This window comes from Archocentrus centrarchus, chromosome 16 (genome assembly GCF_007364275.1).
Source record: "Archocentrus centrarchus isolate MPI-CPG fArcCen1 chromosome 16, fArcCen1, whole genome shotgun sequence".
Taxonomy (NCBI): Eukaryota; Metazoa; Chordata; class Actinopteri; order Cichliformes; family Cichlidae; genus Archocentrus; species Archocentrus centrarchus.
In genome coordinates, this window is record NC_044361.1 from 3,677,310 (window position 1) to 3,697,007 (window position 19,698).

The window sequence follows — 19,698 nt, forward strand, 5'->3', positions numbered from 1 at the left end:
TATTTTCCTGACCAGCTCAGTCTTGTCTTGTTTCTCTTTCAGTATCTTTCTATAAGTTTCCTGCTTCATGTGATGCCCTCCTCTGTTCTGGATGTTGTATTCTTAACAATATTAATAATAATCAGTATCATTTCCTACTTTGTATTCTAAAAGCAGTTTATGTTGTTCAAACTGGGCTAATTATATCTGCAGGACTGTTATAGTCACATATGTTTAAAATTCAGATCAGTGATTTTGCAAAGTATCAGCAGAAGGGCTGTTTTTTTGTTTAACTGCGTCAGTAAGACGATGGCCTGTGATTAACAAGGAGTGAACTAGCAGAGCTAACCAGAAGCAGTGGGTCAGCTGTGCAGGTTGTGGACTGCTCCTCCTCCTCCTCTCCCAGAGCAACATGAAGGTGCCTGACTGTCTTGTTGAGACACTCATCTGTTTGACTCCCATGCAGGCGGAGGATATATAAGCCCTCCCTCATAAATCTACTGCACCACCAACTTGGTAAGCACCTGGAATAGCCATTAGGTAAAACTCCACTTTCTTTCCCTCCGCTCACTCCTCGTCTCACACAGCCAGCAATTAAATCTGAATTCAGAAGCTCAGGGATGTTCATGACTTTGCTGCATTTCTTTGCTTTTAACTCAGTATGGAGATCTACTTTTCTTTTTTTCACTGTTAAAGTCACAGTTTATTTATTTATTTTTTTCACTTTGCTTTTTAGCTTTTAAACTGACCTTTACTATTTTATGCTTTTTATTTTGATTGGATTTGGCTGGAAAACTTGTATCAGTGCCAAACAAACATACTTGTACAGTATATGTTTAATTTTGTAACTGTCAAATTACATCTAAGGAGGAAAAAGTGATAAAAACTGCCATAATTACCCAATAAATTCATCTAATCATACAAGATAATTGTGTCCAATTTTCTCTCATTATAATCAGTAATTCTGACACGGCTGCACTGCAGTGTCCACTTCAGAAATGTGATGTAGACATAATTACCTTAACATTCACCACAGACAGGAAACCAGATTGCACAACCTAAAAGTTTTTTCAGTAGAAAAACACAAGAATTTTAAAAAGCTGCAAAACAAAGACGAGTATAGCTGCTGATGGCACAAGAGTTATTCTTTTTATTCCCAGCTAAGTAAGACACCCCGGGTCACCCCGGGTCACCCTGCTGCCTGTGTTGGTCTCCTGTGGAGAAGATTTGGAAAACACAGTGTTCAAATAATCATTCTTAGCTCGTGAACTGGTGAGAACCGTGATGGGAGAAGCACTCAGAGGGAAAGCAAAGATTCATATCAGCCATCCTGTAGGTGCAATGCACAAATATGTGGGACAAAGTGTGCAAGTTAAAGTCTGACATTCACTTCTCTAAATGCATCACCTTTTACTTCCAGGTACTACAATGAAATATTGATATATTGAATCTGAGAATTTGAGTAACAAGTCAAAATTCCCAGTTTAAGGGTGTTAATATTTTAAGTTTCAGATCATTTTAATTATCACAACAGAACATATAATAATAACTTTTCATGTGGCACCTTTGAAACTGAAATCATAAAGCCGGCCATAAACGAAAAGAGGCATCGCGTTTTAAAAAAAGACAAAAGAATTTACTAAAAATTAAATACACAGATTGCCAACATAGTTCATAAAGAAGAGCAATGAATAAAAACAGATCAGCTGTTCGTGCTTCTTTGTGAAGAACAGCTGTGACCTTGGAGCAGCTGTGTCACGATGACAGGAACTAGTCCTGTGTCACCCCCCCCAACATCCAACCTCCCATCACAAACCCCCACCCGAGTGGACCGAGAAACACTTTCCAAAAACAATGGGAACCATATCCATGCAGTCTCTGATCCGGTTAGCAGACCAACTTCCTGAATCCCATCACGGACAAACATGCTGTAAGTCGAGATCAATTTTTCTTTTTTCCTCATACACCTCCAGTGCAGATGTGCTGATATGTGGGCGTCTGAAATGTTAAATGTACTAAAACATTAAATAATATCTAAAAAGCACTTCTTTTTTTTTTTTATTTGTGAAATTATAAGACTTTCAGGGGGACCTATTTTACTCATTTCCACCTCCTATATTTTCATTTGTGGAGCCAAACTTTGTTTTATTGCAATTCTTTTCCAGGGTCGGTATATTTTTGGTCACCACAGGATAGGTTTGCCATTTTTAAAGTTAATGTCAAGCTCTATGTTTCTGTTTTTGGACTCTACTACTCCAGCCTTGCACAATTCATAGCTTGCAAGAATCCACATTCGACCTGAGCTGGGCCTCTGTTGCATTTATCCACGTTTCCGATCTGCTCTAATCTCTGGGTTATGTGCAGGATATCCGTGCAGTATTTAATCATTTAAACAAAAATGAAGTAAAAGTCTGAGCTCAGCAGAGCAGATCATAAATTGTAATGCTGCTGAAATTTTTAGGGATGGAAAAACCACCTGCAGGCACACATCAGAGACCTGCATGCTGCTCTGAAATCATGTGTAATACAGAGATTTGAGCTTTCTCGTGCTTCATCTACTGTGTAACCTCAGAGTGACCACGAGCACGCTAATGTGCACGTTAATGTGCTCAGTGCTGCAGAAGCACGTTTTAGAGAACACTTTTTTAGTTTTCAGTTACAATGATGTAGTCACAGGATTATTGAGTATTTATGCTATTTTCTTTTTTTAATTTCTCTTTTTCAGTTGTACTTTAAACAGAAAACTGCAGCACTTTACCACAAAATAATAAAAGTATCACTCCAGTCACATATTTGTAAGGTTGAGTTTGGTTTGTCTTCATACTAACACACTCCTCGCCCCCTTGTTCCATGTGAACAAAGATAAAACTAAAGAAGGAAGAACATCTGATCTGATGGGAAGAGCAGCGATGACAGAAAATCCCAGAATTCCTGCTTTAGCAGCAGCGCTCGAACAACCGTAAAAACAGATGGAGGCGTCGGGATGGGAACATGAAAAACTCTACATGTTACATCAGTATTTTCCTAATACACAGCCATGATTTGCAGGCTTCTCTGTGTGAATTCATCTCTGCTGCTTCTTCTCTCGGTGTTTAAACAGCAAGGCAGTGAGGCTCCATCATGTTGTCTGAAGTTTGCTGGAGATGAAGGGTCGGCAGCAGAATCTCAGGGTGTCACGTCTGACAAAAGGATCCTGTAATTGTTTCTTTGGAGCTGCCCGACAGCTGTAAATGTCACTGGGTACGCTGGTAGGAGTTTTCAGACACAGGACTGAGGGGCCAGAGGTCGACGGGAGCCTCTGAAGGTGGCAGCTCCCGGTTTTACGGGGGTCAGTGAGGTCAGGTCCTTCACAGGCGCTGTTTGGTCTCAGCTCAGGTTTCCTGTTGCCTTTGCTGTCTGGTGGCAGCTGTCCAAGTCGGTACAAACAAAGTGACTGCTGCAGCAACTGTGGTGATAAAGTGTGCCGCATACAGATCAGTGTTGACACAACAGGATCGCTTCTACTTACTGTCTGCCTCCTCTAACTCGCTACAGAGGCTGAAGAGAGAACAAGAGAATTGTAACAAAAGAAGAGAAAAGTGGATGAAATGATTTAATCCACTATCGTTGTCACATTCTGAGATATGGTCATTTGGGGAAGTCTAGGGTTCTGTTCTAATAAACAAAGAAGGGAACGAAGGAAAAAGAGCAGGCTTCCTTTTCACTGTGTGGTCCAGTCAGTAAAAATCTACTTTGCAGCAGTTGTAAACTTTAGAGCAGGTTTTCTCTAACAGAGGGACTGCAGCTTGAATCTGGAAGATGCATCATCTCTGTTGGCCACATCCTGCTTTTCCTCTAAGTTTATCCCGTACATCAGTTTAAAACCTTTATTACTCCGGCTCTGCAAGACTGAATCTTGGGGCTGAATCTGGCTTTCTCTCCTGTATTTTACCTTCTTTAATGCTCCAGCGCAGGAAATGATGGCAGGGATGAAAAGTTTCCTTCTGTTAGAAGAATGAAAAAGCGTGTCATACCTGTGCGCGTCATACCTGTGCGCGTCATCTGCTTTCTGCTGCCAGCTGTAGGATCTGCCGCCATCTAGTGGCCATACAGACATCACACCCATCTGTTTCTGTTAGGATCCTGGCGCTACACTTTTCATGCGTCTTTCAAAAACAGTATCATAAATTAATTTTATTGGCTTTTAAAAACTGTAAAATATGAGTTTATATATTTATTTTGTGTGTGTGTGATTTTTGTGTAGGGTTTATAGTTCACTTTACATTATTGTATTTAAATTGAAAATAGAAAGAGACAATTAATTATCAGCAATAACTGTTTATATCTGAGTACTAAATTTCACAATAATAGATGAAACATTTTGTGATATTTGCATTTTAAAATTTCACCAGTAGCCATGACCTGTGACCTTGAAAATGAAAGCATATATTCTTGGGCCCTTAAGGAATAATTCCACAAAGTTTGATGAATTTTGATTTTAAAGATTTTTGAATTAGGGAATTTTTTTAATTATTATTATTATTTAAATTTTTTGTGTGACCTTGACCTTTGACCTTGAAAAAAAAGTCATATATTCTTGGACCTCAATGGAACTGTTCCTTGAACCACCCCCAACAAAATGAAAATACAGGTCCTTTAAACATAAATGCTACATGTCCAAATTATGTACAAACTTAAATTTATACAAAAATACAGCAGTTAAAACCAGTCTTAGACCTCTGCAATGTGACTGCATGAACTAGTTTAGACATAAAATTACTCTACAGGATGAGGTCATACTGAAAGGTGCATCAGACCAGCAGTTAATGTAAGGAATCGCGTGGGTTAATACACCCAACAAGCGAACATTTTGACTTGTCTACTTGTAACTTCGGCATAACTGAACTTGGATTACAAAATCTCTGCGAGAAAAAAATGGTGGATTCATGAAATTGGTTAGCCGGAAGTCCATGACCTTGTTTAGCAGTTTAGCAGAAAACTGAACAGACTGAAAAATATGACCCAAAAAGAAAATAAAGATATCTACGCTGCACTGGGAGAGAATACCTTTCTGCACTCCTAGACACTCAAAGTACACACAAAAATAATGTATTTCAGGGCTAAAAAAGTGGATTTTGCATGATATGTCCCCTTTAATTGCACCCTGTGGGTCAGGGGGAAACAACATCTCAGTCCTTTGTATGTCCTGTACAGATTGCAGAGCTGACAATAAAGTGACTTTGACTTTAAAATACTGTATTTAAACATGTAAAACTAAAAGTTTTACTGCATTAAAGAAAACGGATCAAACTGCCTGCAGGGTGCCGGGGTCTCTGTCACCCAGAGGGCACACTGTTTGCACCGTTGCCAAGTTCCTGATGTTTGTTTTGTTGAGCGTCCTGCTGAGCTCAGCCCACTTAATTCTTTTTGTTAAGAAGGCTAAAGGCACTCGTTACCAAGCAGCTTGTTTTATGTGTCTGCAGTCAGCCTGTCAGTTCTGGAAATCTGCACAACCAGTACAAGAACTTGAAGATAAGCACCTCCATCGGGCATCAACAAATCCAAATGGTTCCAAATGGTTTGTTACAGCCGCTGCCCTCAGTGTCTTTGGAAAGAAAAATCCAGTTTGCTGCAAGTCAAGATCTCTCCTTTACGAGAAGCAAATACTTTAAGCTAAGAGAGACTGAGAGGGAGTGTGAGCTGCAGAGTGTCAGGCCACCAGATTTCTCAGTGAAACTGTACAGCTGTGTGTCTGCTTCTCAGAAGAAAGAAAGAAAGACAAATTTGAAGATAGTTGTACCTCAGCCCAGCCAAACAAAGAGGAGAAATGGAAATTTTCTAACAAATTTTCTGTCCGCAAGTCAAGAGAGGAAAGATCCTCCAAAGTTCATCACTGCACACAGGCCTCCTGATGCTCTGGAGACTGAACTGCTGTTTGTCACAGCTGGAAAATATCCCCGTGGGACTTACACGAACCCGAAACCTCACAACTTCAGACCGGTGAGTGTCTGCAAAAACAGCAAAGCTTTCACACCTTCTTTGAACACAAACAGGCTGTTTCAGAGTGCAACGTTTGGCCTAAACACAGGGGAGATATACACAAAACATTAACATGATTACTGTACTTTTTACTTGAAATCACTCACTTCAGTTTGATGAAGAGCTTCCAGACATAATAACTGCATATGAGAGAGATCCCGGCAACCTGAAACTAAAACTAAAGCATTTGGACACTTGTGAGTAGCTGTGCTCCTTTCTGCTTACTCCTAAACTGAGGCAGCAACACTGAAACAAATGTATCTGTAACACTGTCAGCAGCCTCGTCTTCACTTGATTCATTTTATTTCTCTCGTAGTGCGGATCACTCGGTCTGAGATGGACTTTGGTTTCAGAGACACCACGATACGGATGGACACCTGTAAACCCGCAGAGCCAAAATGGGATGCAAAGCTCTTTCTCCCGCCACTGCCCTGGCCTCCAAAATCAGCGTCCTACACTGTCCGTAGATCCAACATCTTAGTTTTGTAAATTAGCTAATTTTGTCTCAAAGGGCTGTAATTTAAAAACAAAGCAAAATCATGTAATTATTGCACAGTTCTGTGGGAAGGCTCAAAGGATATTAGTTTAATCTGAAACAGTTTCTCATAATATCTAATAAAGGGATCATAATTACCAGTCAGGTGGATTAAATAGGTTGTATGTATGTGTGTGTGTGTGTGTATATATATAGTGGATTGAACAACCACAACATTAAAGCACTGCTTACAGAAAACGTTTTTTTCTATCTTGTAACAGTTTAGAGGGCTCAGAGCTGCACCTTTATGAATACTGTTTTTCTCCCCGTTTCGCAGAGACACAGACGAAGAAGAGAAGCTTACAGTGCTTTCCTGGACCGTGTGGAAGAGAAACTCGGAAGATCCTGGAAAAATAAACCATGACGCTCCTTCTTTCTTTGCACTTTCTGAGAGAATAGGAGACTTGCGGTGGAGGAAGTTTCATGCTGCTCTGCCGACAAACAGCTTCCTGGCCTAAGCTCAGACCGGGGGGGGGGGGGGTCTGTGAGACTGTATGCATGCTGCAAAGTTCCACACTGAAGAGCCTTTCTTTCTTTCTTATATAGAATATGTGTTGAACTTGTTGCATGGGACATTGTTTCCTGTTCAGTTTTTCCACTTTAATTTTTACTTGCTGGTTTTTCTTGCTGGTGCTTCTAACCCTTTTTCTCCCTGCTTTCACTCACTGGTTAGGTTTAGGCAACACATTTGTCTACCTAGGTTTAGACACAAAAATCAACCTGATCAAGGCTAAGACAGTGACAGCTGCTTAGCTAAAATCAGGCAAAGATTTCATGGCATTACTGTCTGAAATTCCCCTAAACCTGTGGAAAGCCTTCCCAGAAGAGTTGAAGCTATAGCTGCAAAGGGTGGGCCGACATCATGTTAAACCCTCTGGATTAAGAATGGGATGTCACTCAAGTTAAAATGTGTGTGAATGCAGATGAACAAATACTCTGGCAATAATGAATTGAAAGCTTTTTTTTTTATGATTTATTGTGACTGATGTTTTTTACAGAAGTAATAAAATGTAAGTACAGAATTAAAAGAAATTAGTGTTGCAATTCTTCATGAACACTACTTTTTGACACCCCCACCCCTACCAATAAAATAAAATATAAAATAACCAAGAAAAAAAAAAAAAAAAAAAAAATCAAAACTCACAACCTGAAACTTTCTCATCATAACCTGGTTGGAGCAAATCATTCAAAAATAGGCACACTGAATAAACATCAGTATAGTGCATCACATCATTTTAACCATGTGTAATCAGCAGCATCTTCTTACCTCTTTCATTTTAACAGTATAAGAGTACAGATGCTTTCCCTAATCCATATGAATTAGTTACCTGAGTCTGATTGTTAAATGACACCAATGCTGCAAATATTGCACTTTTTTTTTTTTTGTATTGTTGACTCTGTAATGTTGCCATCCCAGAGCGCTGCACACAATCAGAATCCGTCGCACACACAGTCGCACATTTTCAGAATGTCCCTTTGCTGCATCTTGGTCATGATTCGGAACCTGTTCTTGGACAGGTGCTGCAGCTCTCTGATCAGTCCCTGCAAAGCTGAACTCGGCCAGGGCTTGCGGAGACAGTGATTTTGACCACTGTTTGAGCATCCCATGATCAGCTCCAGCTGCTCCAGGTGTCGCAGCCCGTTCAGGAACAGCAGCTCTCTCTTTGGTTCCTCACGGCAAAAGCTGCAGGAGACAAAACAGGAAACATTTGTTTTTGGATTTCCGATGGCTCTGGTAGAGTTTGGGCAATCAGAAGCCCGTGAAGGAAAAATAAAAATGTTTTCTTTGCATTGCACTTGAGAAACTAAAACAGAAAAACGGCTCTTTCAAAGCAAAAAAAACCCCCAAAAAACTTCACAACCTTCTATGGCAGGGCTCTTCAACTCCAGGCCTCGAGAGCCGGTGTCCTGTAGCTTTTAGATGTGTCCCTGATCCAACACATCTGAATCAAATGGCTGAATTACCTCCTCAGTATGCAGTCAAGTTCTCCAGAGTCCTGCTAATGACTTCTATATTTGACTCAGGTGTGTTGAAGCAGAGACGCATCTAAAACCTGCAGGACACCGGCCCTCGAGGCCTGGAGTTGAAGAGCCCTGCTCTATGGCTACTTGACAGGTCAGACATAAGACATCTGCAGACACTTTTACCATTTTGAAGCACAGATTTTAATGGCAACTATAATAATAATAATAATAAATAAAAAAAATTGTCAGGTTTACCGTATCCTGAGAGTCTTGAGCTGAGGAAACAGGATAGGGAGCTGTTTGCAGAGAGTGCCAGCTAAGCGGTTCTGATCTATGTCGAGGTACTCAACTAGCTTGAGTTTAGATGCAATGCAGGTCAGCTGGCACATACAGACGGATGTTCGCAGTGTCAGCCTGGTCATCCGCGGTGGGAAATTGATCGTATGAGAGCCAAGAAAATTTCCTCCTATAACGACAGAAAGAACCAGGAAGAGTTACAGGAAGCAGTTTTTGGCCTGGAGCCTCACACCAGCCCATGGTTTGATTTTGGGTTTGTGCAGACCTTTAAAAAGACAGCATGGGATAAACTGGTCAAATATGTTTTTCTCCCTTCTTGTTCTGATGATTAACATGTATTTTGTTGTTAAAATCTGCTTTATTTAAACTCACAATGTGTGTAGCATCAGTGAGTGTTGCATGCAGGAGGATGTGTGTGTGGAATATTTTAGAAAAATATCTGAAGGATCACACAGCAAATCCAAATTACATGTGTGTGCTTAAATTCAGGAGATAATCCACAAGGAACAACAGCTTCAATGAAGCAAGTCGAAAAGGCAAAAACCAATATAGTTACATAGTTACTGTTAATACAATTAGTCATAAGCATCTCACACACACACACACACACACACACACACACAATACAAATATTAAATGCATGAACAATGTTGTGGCTCACCAATGATTGTGAGTGAGTCCAGCTGTGGCACATGATTCACCCAGGACCGCAGATGGCACTGAGTACCATCCCACAGGTACCGGTAATGGATGGAGAGCGACTTGAGCGAAGTCAGACCCCTCAGCGTGTTCTCTGTCAGGATCATTTCTGTGTAGTTCGACAGCTCCAGAGTAGTCAGTGCTGGGCCACCGTACGCCCCTACAGGACCAAAGAAGAGGAGGAGGTTAGTTAAAGCCTTTGCCTTGAAGCTGTGTGGCAAGTTTAGTTCATACAGTATGTGTACAGTATGTTGGTTTTGATGCAGGATTTAAGTGTTATTTAATGCTGTAACTTTAATCAGGAGACAGGCTCACCTGGTTTCTCTGGGTCCTCTGGGAAGAAATAGTCATCGGGCAGCGGCAGTGTAGGTTCCCCTTTCATCCCCCAGGATAAATGTTTGAGCTTCTTCAAGCTCAGCAGCAGCTTGTGGAAGACGTCACAAGGCACCGGCCTCCCCCTCCCATGCTCCATAGCATCCTGCTGGTGGAACAGCAAGTACTCCAGGTTGACCATGTGCGACACAGAGTCGATGAACTCGGCCGTGTTGAACAGCTGGACGTTGCACACGCTCAGGTGAGTCAGCTGCGCCGCTAGATGCTTATTCTTACACTGCACCAGCATCGGCTCGCCCCAGGTGGCATTTCGTACCCCGAGCTTCCTCAGGTCCGGGAAGTCAGACAGGTCTTCCAAGTATACAGTGTTGCACCGCCGTCGTTCCTTCACACAGACTATGGTGGTGAGCGATGGGAGGGTCTTGACGAGGACTTGCCAATCTTTAGGCCATAGATGCTGTACTACAGCGCGGGTGACCCTGCGGTACTGTAGTGTGTCCCAGAAGTTAGATGGGTAGCGTAAGAGGTTGGTGAGCACCACCGTGTAGTCCTTCCATAGGAATGGGTGATCAATGAGAACTCTGAAGCCTTTGCAGCAGAGGCGGACTGTGTGCTTTTGCTTTGTGTTCAGGTACCTGAACACCAAGAGCCAAACTTCAGGTGGAAGATATGGTAGCTCACTCATCTCCTCATTCATCTCCACACTCATCTCACTCATCTCCACACTCATCTCCTCAATCATCTCTGTTAAGTCTGAGACTAGCTCCCCACTTCCTTATTTAAGATCCAACCAATGCAGAGGCTGCAGCTCTGCAGTCAATAGTGCTTTGCCTCTAGACAATGACGAGAACGCAGAGCTTGAAGGAAAATTTGTTGAAAGGTTGGCCGCACCTGGAAAGGGAACAACAATAACCAAGTTTACCACCAAGGCTAAAAAAAAAAGAAGAAGAAGCACAGACCTCACTTAAGCTCTTTCTAAAGTTAGTTTATTTTTGCCCAAAACTATTCAGGGAAGTCTCTATTCTATAGTCCTTCAACTATTCAAGACTGTAATATAAAATAACTCCATCCCAACTTTAGCTTTGGTCCTGATGGGTTGCCTTGGGAATTTAGAGAAGTTTGTTTGAGGCTTTTACAAATATGATTCAACTACTCTTTAAAAACTGTGAAGAACAGGGCCTTATTGTATTAATCCCTAAGCCAAATAAACCAAGCCTTTAGTATGATAATTGGTGGCTTTTATACTGAAATTATAAGTTGTGCTTCACTCTTACAGAATTACTATGGTAACTACAATATAGACAAAATAACTAGACAAAATAACTAGAATAGACAAAAGGGAATGCTGTGGAACACTCAGTAATAGAAGTAGTACTCAATCTGTACTCTAGCTGAAGTATTATAAGGCAAATGGGAGTATTTTCCTAGCAGCTTGTGGTTTCTGATGGTATTATTCAAGAACAATCGCTCATGGTTTCTTATTAACATCTAACAGGATTTATTACAGTCAAAGGCAGTAACTAAACTACCAAGGCTGCACCCACAGAGGGAAAAAGACCAGAACAAAGCCTGTCCAGGATTTTTGTGCCAAAATACGTATTACAAATAATGCTGGTGTATTTGTAATAAGTAGATGGATCATTGAGTAGACTGAATAAAAGCAAGGTGAAAATAATTATATGGTAAAGTTAATATTCACTAGAAATGTCACTAAATGTTTCATCCTCCAGTTTACATGGAAATATAATAATTTCTTCAGAGGAAATTTTAAAGTTCTCATTGGGTAACAAGTTAATGTTTGGTCAATGCATTCTTTCCAAAAATGCTAAAAATAGCTGTTCAACATTATAACAAAGTTAATGCAGTCAGAAAAAAATCCACAACAACCATTTTTCCTTCCAAAAACACGTCTGCAGCGACCTATCCATACTTTAAACGTTCAACTTAACAAAGACAGCATTAAAACAACCAGCTGAGTCGCTACAACAGGTAAACTGGAACTACACAGAAAGTTAAACTTCGTGTCAAAGAATAATCCTTGTTAATCCTTACCTGGCAGAAGTTTTTAGAAAAACTTGGGAACGTCTTCAGCCTACAAAAACCACTTAAAACCCAGAAACATGTAGAGAGAGAAGCTTTTCCAGCCTGCACACACACAGAGTCTAACCAGATTGACCACCCTGGTCTGTGGCCTTTAAACAGTTTGCTGATACTTAATTAACATATGACTTTGTCAATTAAATAATGCCTGCATATCCTTTTGTTTATCTACAGGTGACATCGTCAGTCAAGTTGCATGTGCCAATGACTCCTTTTAGACCTCAACAACTCTTGATAGTTCAATCAAGTGTGCTTGAGCTCGTCACTCCATTGTTCTGTGCCAGACTGCTTGATCACCTACGTCTCCACCCCCCACCCCCCCTTTACTCTTTCTTGTCTTCCCTCTTCCTCATATGCATTTATGCAAAATGTCAGGCTTTGCCAACAGTTCAGGGTCATTCATGAAGAATTCCTCTGCAGAATGGCTGAACTAGAGTCCTGAGAAAACAACCCAAATTACACTGAGCCACAAAAAATCTTTACAGCTAATTGGAGATCCAAGTAAATAATAATTCAAATATTTTTCTAAATAAGATATTTTATCTCCAGCTTGTATTAACCTTGTTATCTACAGTGTCAAAGGATTTATAATCACACGGTTTTATCTGCAGTCCAACACTAAATATCAGGGATTGAGAATCTTTATGATCAAAAAAGTTGTTTTTGAGAATTTTTTAGGCCCCAAATCTCTTTGGATCCAAGTATGACTACGCTGCAGTGGGTTATCTGATTATGCACTTTAACTTCATACACGATCACTGACAAAAACTGGCAATATAAACTAATCTAATCATTATATGATTGATTTGTTTAAATCAATATGTAGGCACTAGAGGATGGTTTCTACAGGCTGAAGAACAGCAATCAAGATCTGCATGTTTCATGTTTATACATGCACAGAGGCACACAGACTTAAAGTCTTTACCCTTACAGTAGAAAAAGAAATATGTAAATAATTGACAGATAAAGTTAGAATCTACTCAAGTATATGTGCATCTTATTTTTACTTGGTATATTCCAGTGACTGTTTGGGACACGCTTGGGTGTCAAAACACCAACACTGAATTAAAGTTCTCATTAGATAAGAAGCTTAATGCTCATCCCATGCATCCCTTCCACGAAAGAATAAGAAAATATTATAAATAACAAAAATAGTTCAACATTATGACATATTTAATTGAGAAGCCAATTAGAAAAAAGTAAATGACTGAAAACCTGAGATGGGTTTAACAGAAGGATGAACCACATTTCTTACCAACACATCATAAAATGATAGCGATGATGCACTCATACTTTAAATGTGTTAGCGTAACAAAGGGACAGCAGAGAGAGAGAGAGCATCACTTAACTGTGACTTAAACAAAACCCGCATATCCTGTTATTTACCTTCTGCACACAATCTGCATGTATTCATCTCATGACCGGGCGGGTCAACGACTCTCAACAACTCTCAACGGCTAAAGGCTCCACATCATCCCAACATTTCCAGCAGCAAGATGGAAAAAACCACCAAAAAAAAATAAATAAAAAAAGTAAAATAAAAAAACGACCTCACCACAGTGAGATACAAAATGTATTCAGTAATGTGCTTTTTGTTTACTGTGATTAAAATGCACAGTGCTGTGCATATATGTTTACTAGGGCTGCTCGATAATGGAAAAACCATAATCATGATTATTTTGGTCAATATTGAACTCACGATTATTTAGAACAATTACTCTTTGACTTTGTAAACACGGCATTTATTGCACTTAATCAGTGAATACCTTGAAACAGTGCACTTCTACAATCTCTTGAAAAATAAATACTAAATTTAAAATACAGAATATATAACAACATTTAAATACTATATAAAAATATAGAGATAAATGCATTATAAATGAAACACAAATAATAAATAAGTAGATAAATAAACAGAAAGGTAATTGCAGTTCCCACGACTAAAAATACTAGGAAGAAATAGGACCAAGTTAATTAGACTAAATTAACTCTCATATTTTAGTGCCTGACAGATCCTGTACAAAGGTTCGGTATTAACATTGGTAGGGACCTGAGTCGAATCGGTTTCGGGTCTTTCGGTGACGAATCCGGGTCCGGTCCGGTGCCACTTACACCCGTGGAGCACATGCTGGTAGCGACATCTCCGTGCAGCCCCTTGCCCCGTGATCGGTAGGGACGTAACAGACGTTTTCTGATATTTTTGAGGTGCAGGTCAGGTTACGGCGTAGACTTCCGGCTCGATAATTAACGCAGCTGCACAAGCGTTAAGTGCCGGTAACGGGCCGCAAAGTCTCATCGCTGCAGCATAAATCAGGGCTAACGGAGCGTAATTTAACAAAATCATTTTAATAATAATCGGATTTTGTCGATTACACTGTTTTTATGATCGTTTGGAGCCAAAAACTAAATTGAAATCAAAATTGGATCAACTGCACAGCACCAATATTTGGAAAATAAAATAAAACCATTCCCCTTTCTGAAGAAGGTGCGGCACATCCTCAGCACTGTTCGATTCCAGTAACAATCTCACTGTAACACATTTACACTTTTCATTGTAGCCGGGGTTCAGATTTCATTTTCCTGTTTTCAGTTCCTTTGCTTTAGCCACAATAAAACAGTATACTTAGAAAACATCTTAAATACACTGACAGAGCCACACAAACTGTTATGGTATTTGTTTTTAGCTAATTGGGGTATACAAGTAATGAATAATTAAAAAAAAAAGTTACTTTGGTAAACCACAGATATTTTATTTCCAACTTGTATTAAACTAGGTGTATCAAATGCTTTGTAATAATGTCACTGTTATTACATGATGTCTCAGCTATACAACACTTTGCAAGCTAATCAGGCTAACCCATACTGTACATCAGCCAACTCAGGGGTTGGCACCTTCACTATCAAAAAAGCTAAATACATCTGCATGGAGCCCCTTATCCAAAACTATAAGCCCCACCCATCAGCATGTGTCAGTATTATTTAAGATTTTGAATTTAGGTCATTCTTTGTTTTCCTGTTTTGAGAGTTATCCTGACATTGTGTGTCTCTGCTTACTGACTATTGTTTTCTGCCTTTGTAATTGTGTCTACCTGTGCCTAAACAACTCCAGTGTGTGTGTGTGTGTGTGTGTGTGTGTGTGTGTGTGTATTCCACCCCCGACTGTGAAGAATCCAAGTCTGCATGGAGTCACACTTGTAGCTGCTGAAGGTTCTGTGAATTAAAGGCTGAAATAGCAAAACAGGCAAAGCACAAAACCATAGACGCTTCCAACCAGCATCTGTGGTGTTTTAGATCACTGTCAGATCAAGAGATGTATCGAGATGACCATAAATATTAGAGCTATTTAATCGGTTTTATAACATTTCCACTTATTTTCTCTCTTCTAAGAATTTAAAATGAGTATCAGACACACAACAGAATAACCGACATATTTCTTTCATATAAGTCTGCTTTTAAGTACAACGTCCTGCAGGTTTCCTCTGTTTTCAAGAGATTCTTTTTCCTAACAACCAATCATAAATATTTGAGTGGCTGCAGATTTACAGAATCAGTGTTTTATAAGTCAGAGAATCGGAGAAACAGCTCAAACTGCTCTCCACACCATGGATGCTTGATTTCAGCAGTTTTCTGCTTCACTGCCACATTCACATCAGGCTGAAGGTTTGAGCAGAACTGTTGTTGGCAGCAGTGGCTGCAGGCATTGGCAAATGTTTGGGGGCCCCAGTGGTACAGCAGAATGCACAATAGCTGCAGGAAACAGATTAATAGATGAGAAATCTGAAGGTGCAGATTGCAGAGGCCAATCCTGCCTTCATGTTACCATCAGAAGAGTTTTCTCTTTGCATCTGCTGAGACACGATCAGCAAATATCTGTTGGTGTGTTGGTAGAGCAGCACACACAGGAAAGAAATCCTTCAGTTTGGGTTGCACGTGATCTCGAGTGGACAGTTATATGGAGTTAATTTCCTGCCGAAAGGTTGCACGCAGAGAACACATGCTGCACACCCCAGGAACACACACCGGACACAAATAAAACCTGTTGCACGCAAAGAAAACATTTACAAACTGTACTCAGACATCGCAGTATAATATAATATGTTTTTCGTCACCTTCCTAAAATAATCGCCTAAGTCATTTTTTGCCAGAAGTTATTTTATATAAAAACTCACCACCTCTTTATTGCCAAAAGATGATTCAGCTAACAACAACAAAAAAAAACTATTGGCAAAAAATGACTTGGTCATTATTATAGGAAGGTGATGAAATTTTACTTTGATTTACTCAAACAGTACAATCAGCTCTTCAGGTTAGGGAAATGTATCTCAGCTGATGTATTAATGTATTCATTGCATGAAAAGGTAGGTGAAAAGGTGCAATTGTATACGGTACTGAGTAAACGTTTTAAAATGCTGAAGTTATGGAAACTGGTTGTGTGTGACTTATTAAAATTGAGTAAGAATACAAACATGTTGGGACAATTAAACACTCCTTTATATTCCACTTAGCATAACATACCCTTTCAGTAAGTCTTTATTCCCTAAAGGACTTAAATTCTTGGTTACTAACTTTAGATAATCAGAATGAACACATTTCCAAAGGCTTACCTGGATTGTTCATCATTAAGATGAAAGCAACAGTCCATGTATTTTGTTATAACTAGCTGAGGAAATGGATGAATTCAATAGCAGACCTATGGAAAAATAAACATTGACATAATGTACAATCCAGGATTTTTGACCTTGATTATCAGATATAACTGCATACAGCAACAGCTGCAGGTCAAAACATTTAATATAGTTCTTCTGCCCTCAGTTAACTGTTGTGTAATTAACCTAGACAGCGAGCTAAACATTAATGATTCAGCAATGACGAGATGATGTAACGTCTTTTGTTCTTTACTGAGACCCAATTTTTACTGTAAAACTGTAACAAAAGAGAATCGAGGGGATATATATATATATATATATATATATATATAAATAAAAGAAAGAGGTTTGTCACAAAACAAATTAACATCCACGTCGCAAGTCATTATACAAATAAACTAATAAACATAATAAATAAATAATAAACACATTCAGCGCGCTTTAGCCAAGACTAGCATAGACAGAACTAAAGGCTAGTAGCATTAGCTTATTCTCACTTAAACTAGGAAACTACAAACAGACAAAATGTTACCTAACATAAGACAACATATTGTGCGGTTCTACACTTACAGATTATGAATTGCCAAGGCTCACAGATGATATCAAGATCTGTTTTCTCCTTGAAGGGCCGAGCATGACACGGCGGCTTCCCCAACCTCCTTGCTGCTTACGGCCATTGGCCATTAGATGGCACTATTATTCAAAATCAAAAGCGGAAAAACACAACAAATGTAGCAAGGTTGACCTTTTTATTAAAACAAACAAATAGCAACCCCTGCTGGCGAGGATGGAAAGTGACTTTGGCGTATCACGTGACTTTTGGCACAAACTTACCCCGGAACTGTTTCGCACGCGAGGAAAAGCTGTTTTGTATTCGAGAGAGATCATTTTGTGCTCGAGGACAGTTTGTAAAATATGTTTTGTGTGTGTGTGTGTGTGCGATGTCTGAGTACAGTGTGTAAAACGTTTTCTTTGCGTGCAGCAGGTTTTATTTGTGTTCGGCGTGTGTTCCGTGCAGTGGTGTAGTCTACATTTTTTGTAGTGGGTATACTGTGCTTAGAAACAAAAATACACGGGTTAGTACAATGTAATAGACAATTTTGATTTTTTAAGCATATTTAACGTTACTTAACATGCTTACATTTGAATAAATGCACAACAAACTGTACAACAGTTGGCTTTGTATTACAAACATGTAGAATTTATAAAAAAGTATAAAAGCAAAACATGTTTAAGTATTAAGTAGTAAGTACAGAAGTACTATAGAAAAAAACAGGATGAACCGACTCAATATGTCTATCATACTGGCAGGTTATTCTAAAGCTGCCTCTGTGACTTCAGGGGCTGCTGGTTTATTAAAACATTCAAAAAGTGTAGCTCGTTTTCTCGTCATTTTCAGAAATCTTCTAGCTCAAATGTGTCAGACTCAAGGCCCCTGGGCCACTTCTGGCCCGCGATCTAACTTTATACGGCCCATGAGATAATTTCATATGGCTATTAGACAAAGACCAGAGGTTAGAGCAGGAGTTTGAGTTCATGTTCAGGATCTACATATTTGAAAGAAAAACCAAACCAATCTTTACAAGATTAATTGGTTCCGGTCTGTATTTATAATGCAGGCAGAGAGCCACACACGCTCCCTAAACCCCCGGAACAAAAAGCTGTCCATCATTTTTGTGTACTCGTTACAAATGCAGCCAGTTCACACATGCAAAGCAGCCACAACCTGTTCTAGACATTTAATAATAGATGCATGTGTGTGAATAAAACGTATTAATTGCATAGGAGTCTCTTATCTTAACTGCACAGATTTTTGCAAACAGACTAACACAAGTGTTATCTGAATCCCATCAAGTATACCACCTAATTCAGAGATCAATAGTCTGTATGGAGCTGCAAAAGTGTTTAAGTCTAGTTTAGTTAATGTGATATAAAGGGACACATAGATTATCATGATTAAAACTTTTGACTTATTACCATCAAAACAACTGAAGTGCAGGATGAAAATAATAGCATGTATAGGCCTGCTTTGAAACAGACCTATAAAGCTACATGTATGCAGGCCCTTTTAATACTGTCTTAGCCTGTTACTGATTTGCGACCCCTGAGCAAGCTTCTGATAAGATTGATTTAGTCTAAACTTTGATAATTTACTGTATCAGAGCCAAAACATTAAACACAGCTTATGAGGTCTGTGATTTAGGTAATTACTGCTTATGTTTGAAAGTTAGCTGTGTTACATACTTTTATACTTAGCTTTCTGCTGCTGCAGGTAAACACACAGTTTGAGTTATTCAACTTAAATTTATAATATTTAAATGCTGACTTAGTGTTGCTGCTCCGCTGCAAGGCATTTCTCGTTAATTAAGGGGCGGATCCAAACAACTTTCGTGGCAGTTATGAGGAAAATGATTGGTCACATGGTGGGAGGGGCGAGGAAAGGTGATTGTTATTAGAGTAGAACTATTTACTTACAGTTTCTAGAGTTTTTAAATGGGGCAAACTTTGATAAACAGGAGATTCAGCCCCATAATAATGCAAAATGCTGGTTGGGAATGGGAGAGAATCACCCTCCAGGGATTTTCTTCCTATTTGATAATGCCGGTTTCATTCGTACCCGTTCAGTAAGAGTCTCGCAACACCTCCTGTTCAAACACTTTACTCACTTTGTAGTCGCATTTAAAATAAACTGCTTCCAAGCTATGTTTGCTCCACCGTTTTCAGCGTCTGGACTGTTGAGCTTTACAACTGGGAAATAACTGGAGATTAAATTCCCACAAATATTACAAGTGCAGTATAAGTACTTTATGCTCCTCTTCGTGCACTTTGGAGTAGATGAGCATGTACCAGAAACCTTTTTCTATATGCTTGAAATAACTGCTATCACACCTAAAGGTGTAGTAGTTCAAGCAGCAGTGGACTGTGAGAATCACAGCAAGTCACCATCAGCTGAATCCCAGAGTTGGCTTCTGGGCCTGATTTACTGCTAAGTGGACTGGTACTTACACGCTTCTACTCCAACTGAGCACTTAAAGCACCTTTTACTACAACCCCCACTCACCCACACTTTATTCTATGCCCAAATGCTTTGTGTCACATTCAAGCACATAATCTGATTCATGCACC

The 19,698-nt window shown here is 39.6% G+C and overlaps 1 protein-coding gene and 1 long non-coding RNA gene across 2 annotated transcripts; one reads left to right on the forward strand and one right to left on the reverse strand.

The window, feature by feature from the left end:
* Window positions 1–5,460: 5,460 nt before the first annotated feature.
* On the forward strand, window positions 5,461–6,964 carry LOC115793772 (uncharacterized). The gene is made up of 3 exons (XR_004021135.1): window positions 5,461–5,958; window positions 6,110–6,456; window positions 6,810–6,964. It is a non-coding gene; the product is annotated as an uncharacterized LOC115793772 (long non-coding RNA).
* A 999-nt stretch (window positions 6,965–7,963) lies between these two features.
* Window positions 7,964–10,651, reverse strand: LOC115793893 (uncharacterized). The gene is made up of 4 exons (XM_030749058.1): window positions 9,809–10,651; window positions 9,456–9,653; window positions 8,753–8,963; window positions 7,964–8,216 (listed from the first exon to the last, which is right to left on the reverse strand). Exons 1-4 carry the CDS (start codon window positions 10,566–10,568, stop codon window positions 7,964–7,966), a joined length of 1,422 nt encoding a protein of 473 aa, XP_030604918.1. The 5' UTR covers window positions 10,569–10,651.
* Window positions 10,652–19,698: the final 9,047 nt, after the last annotated feature.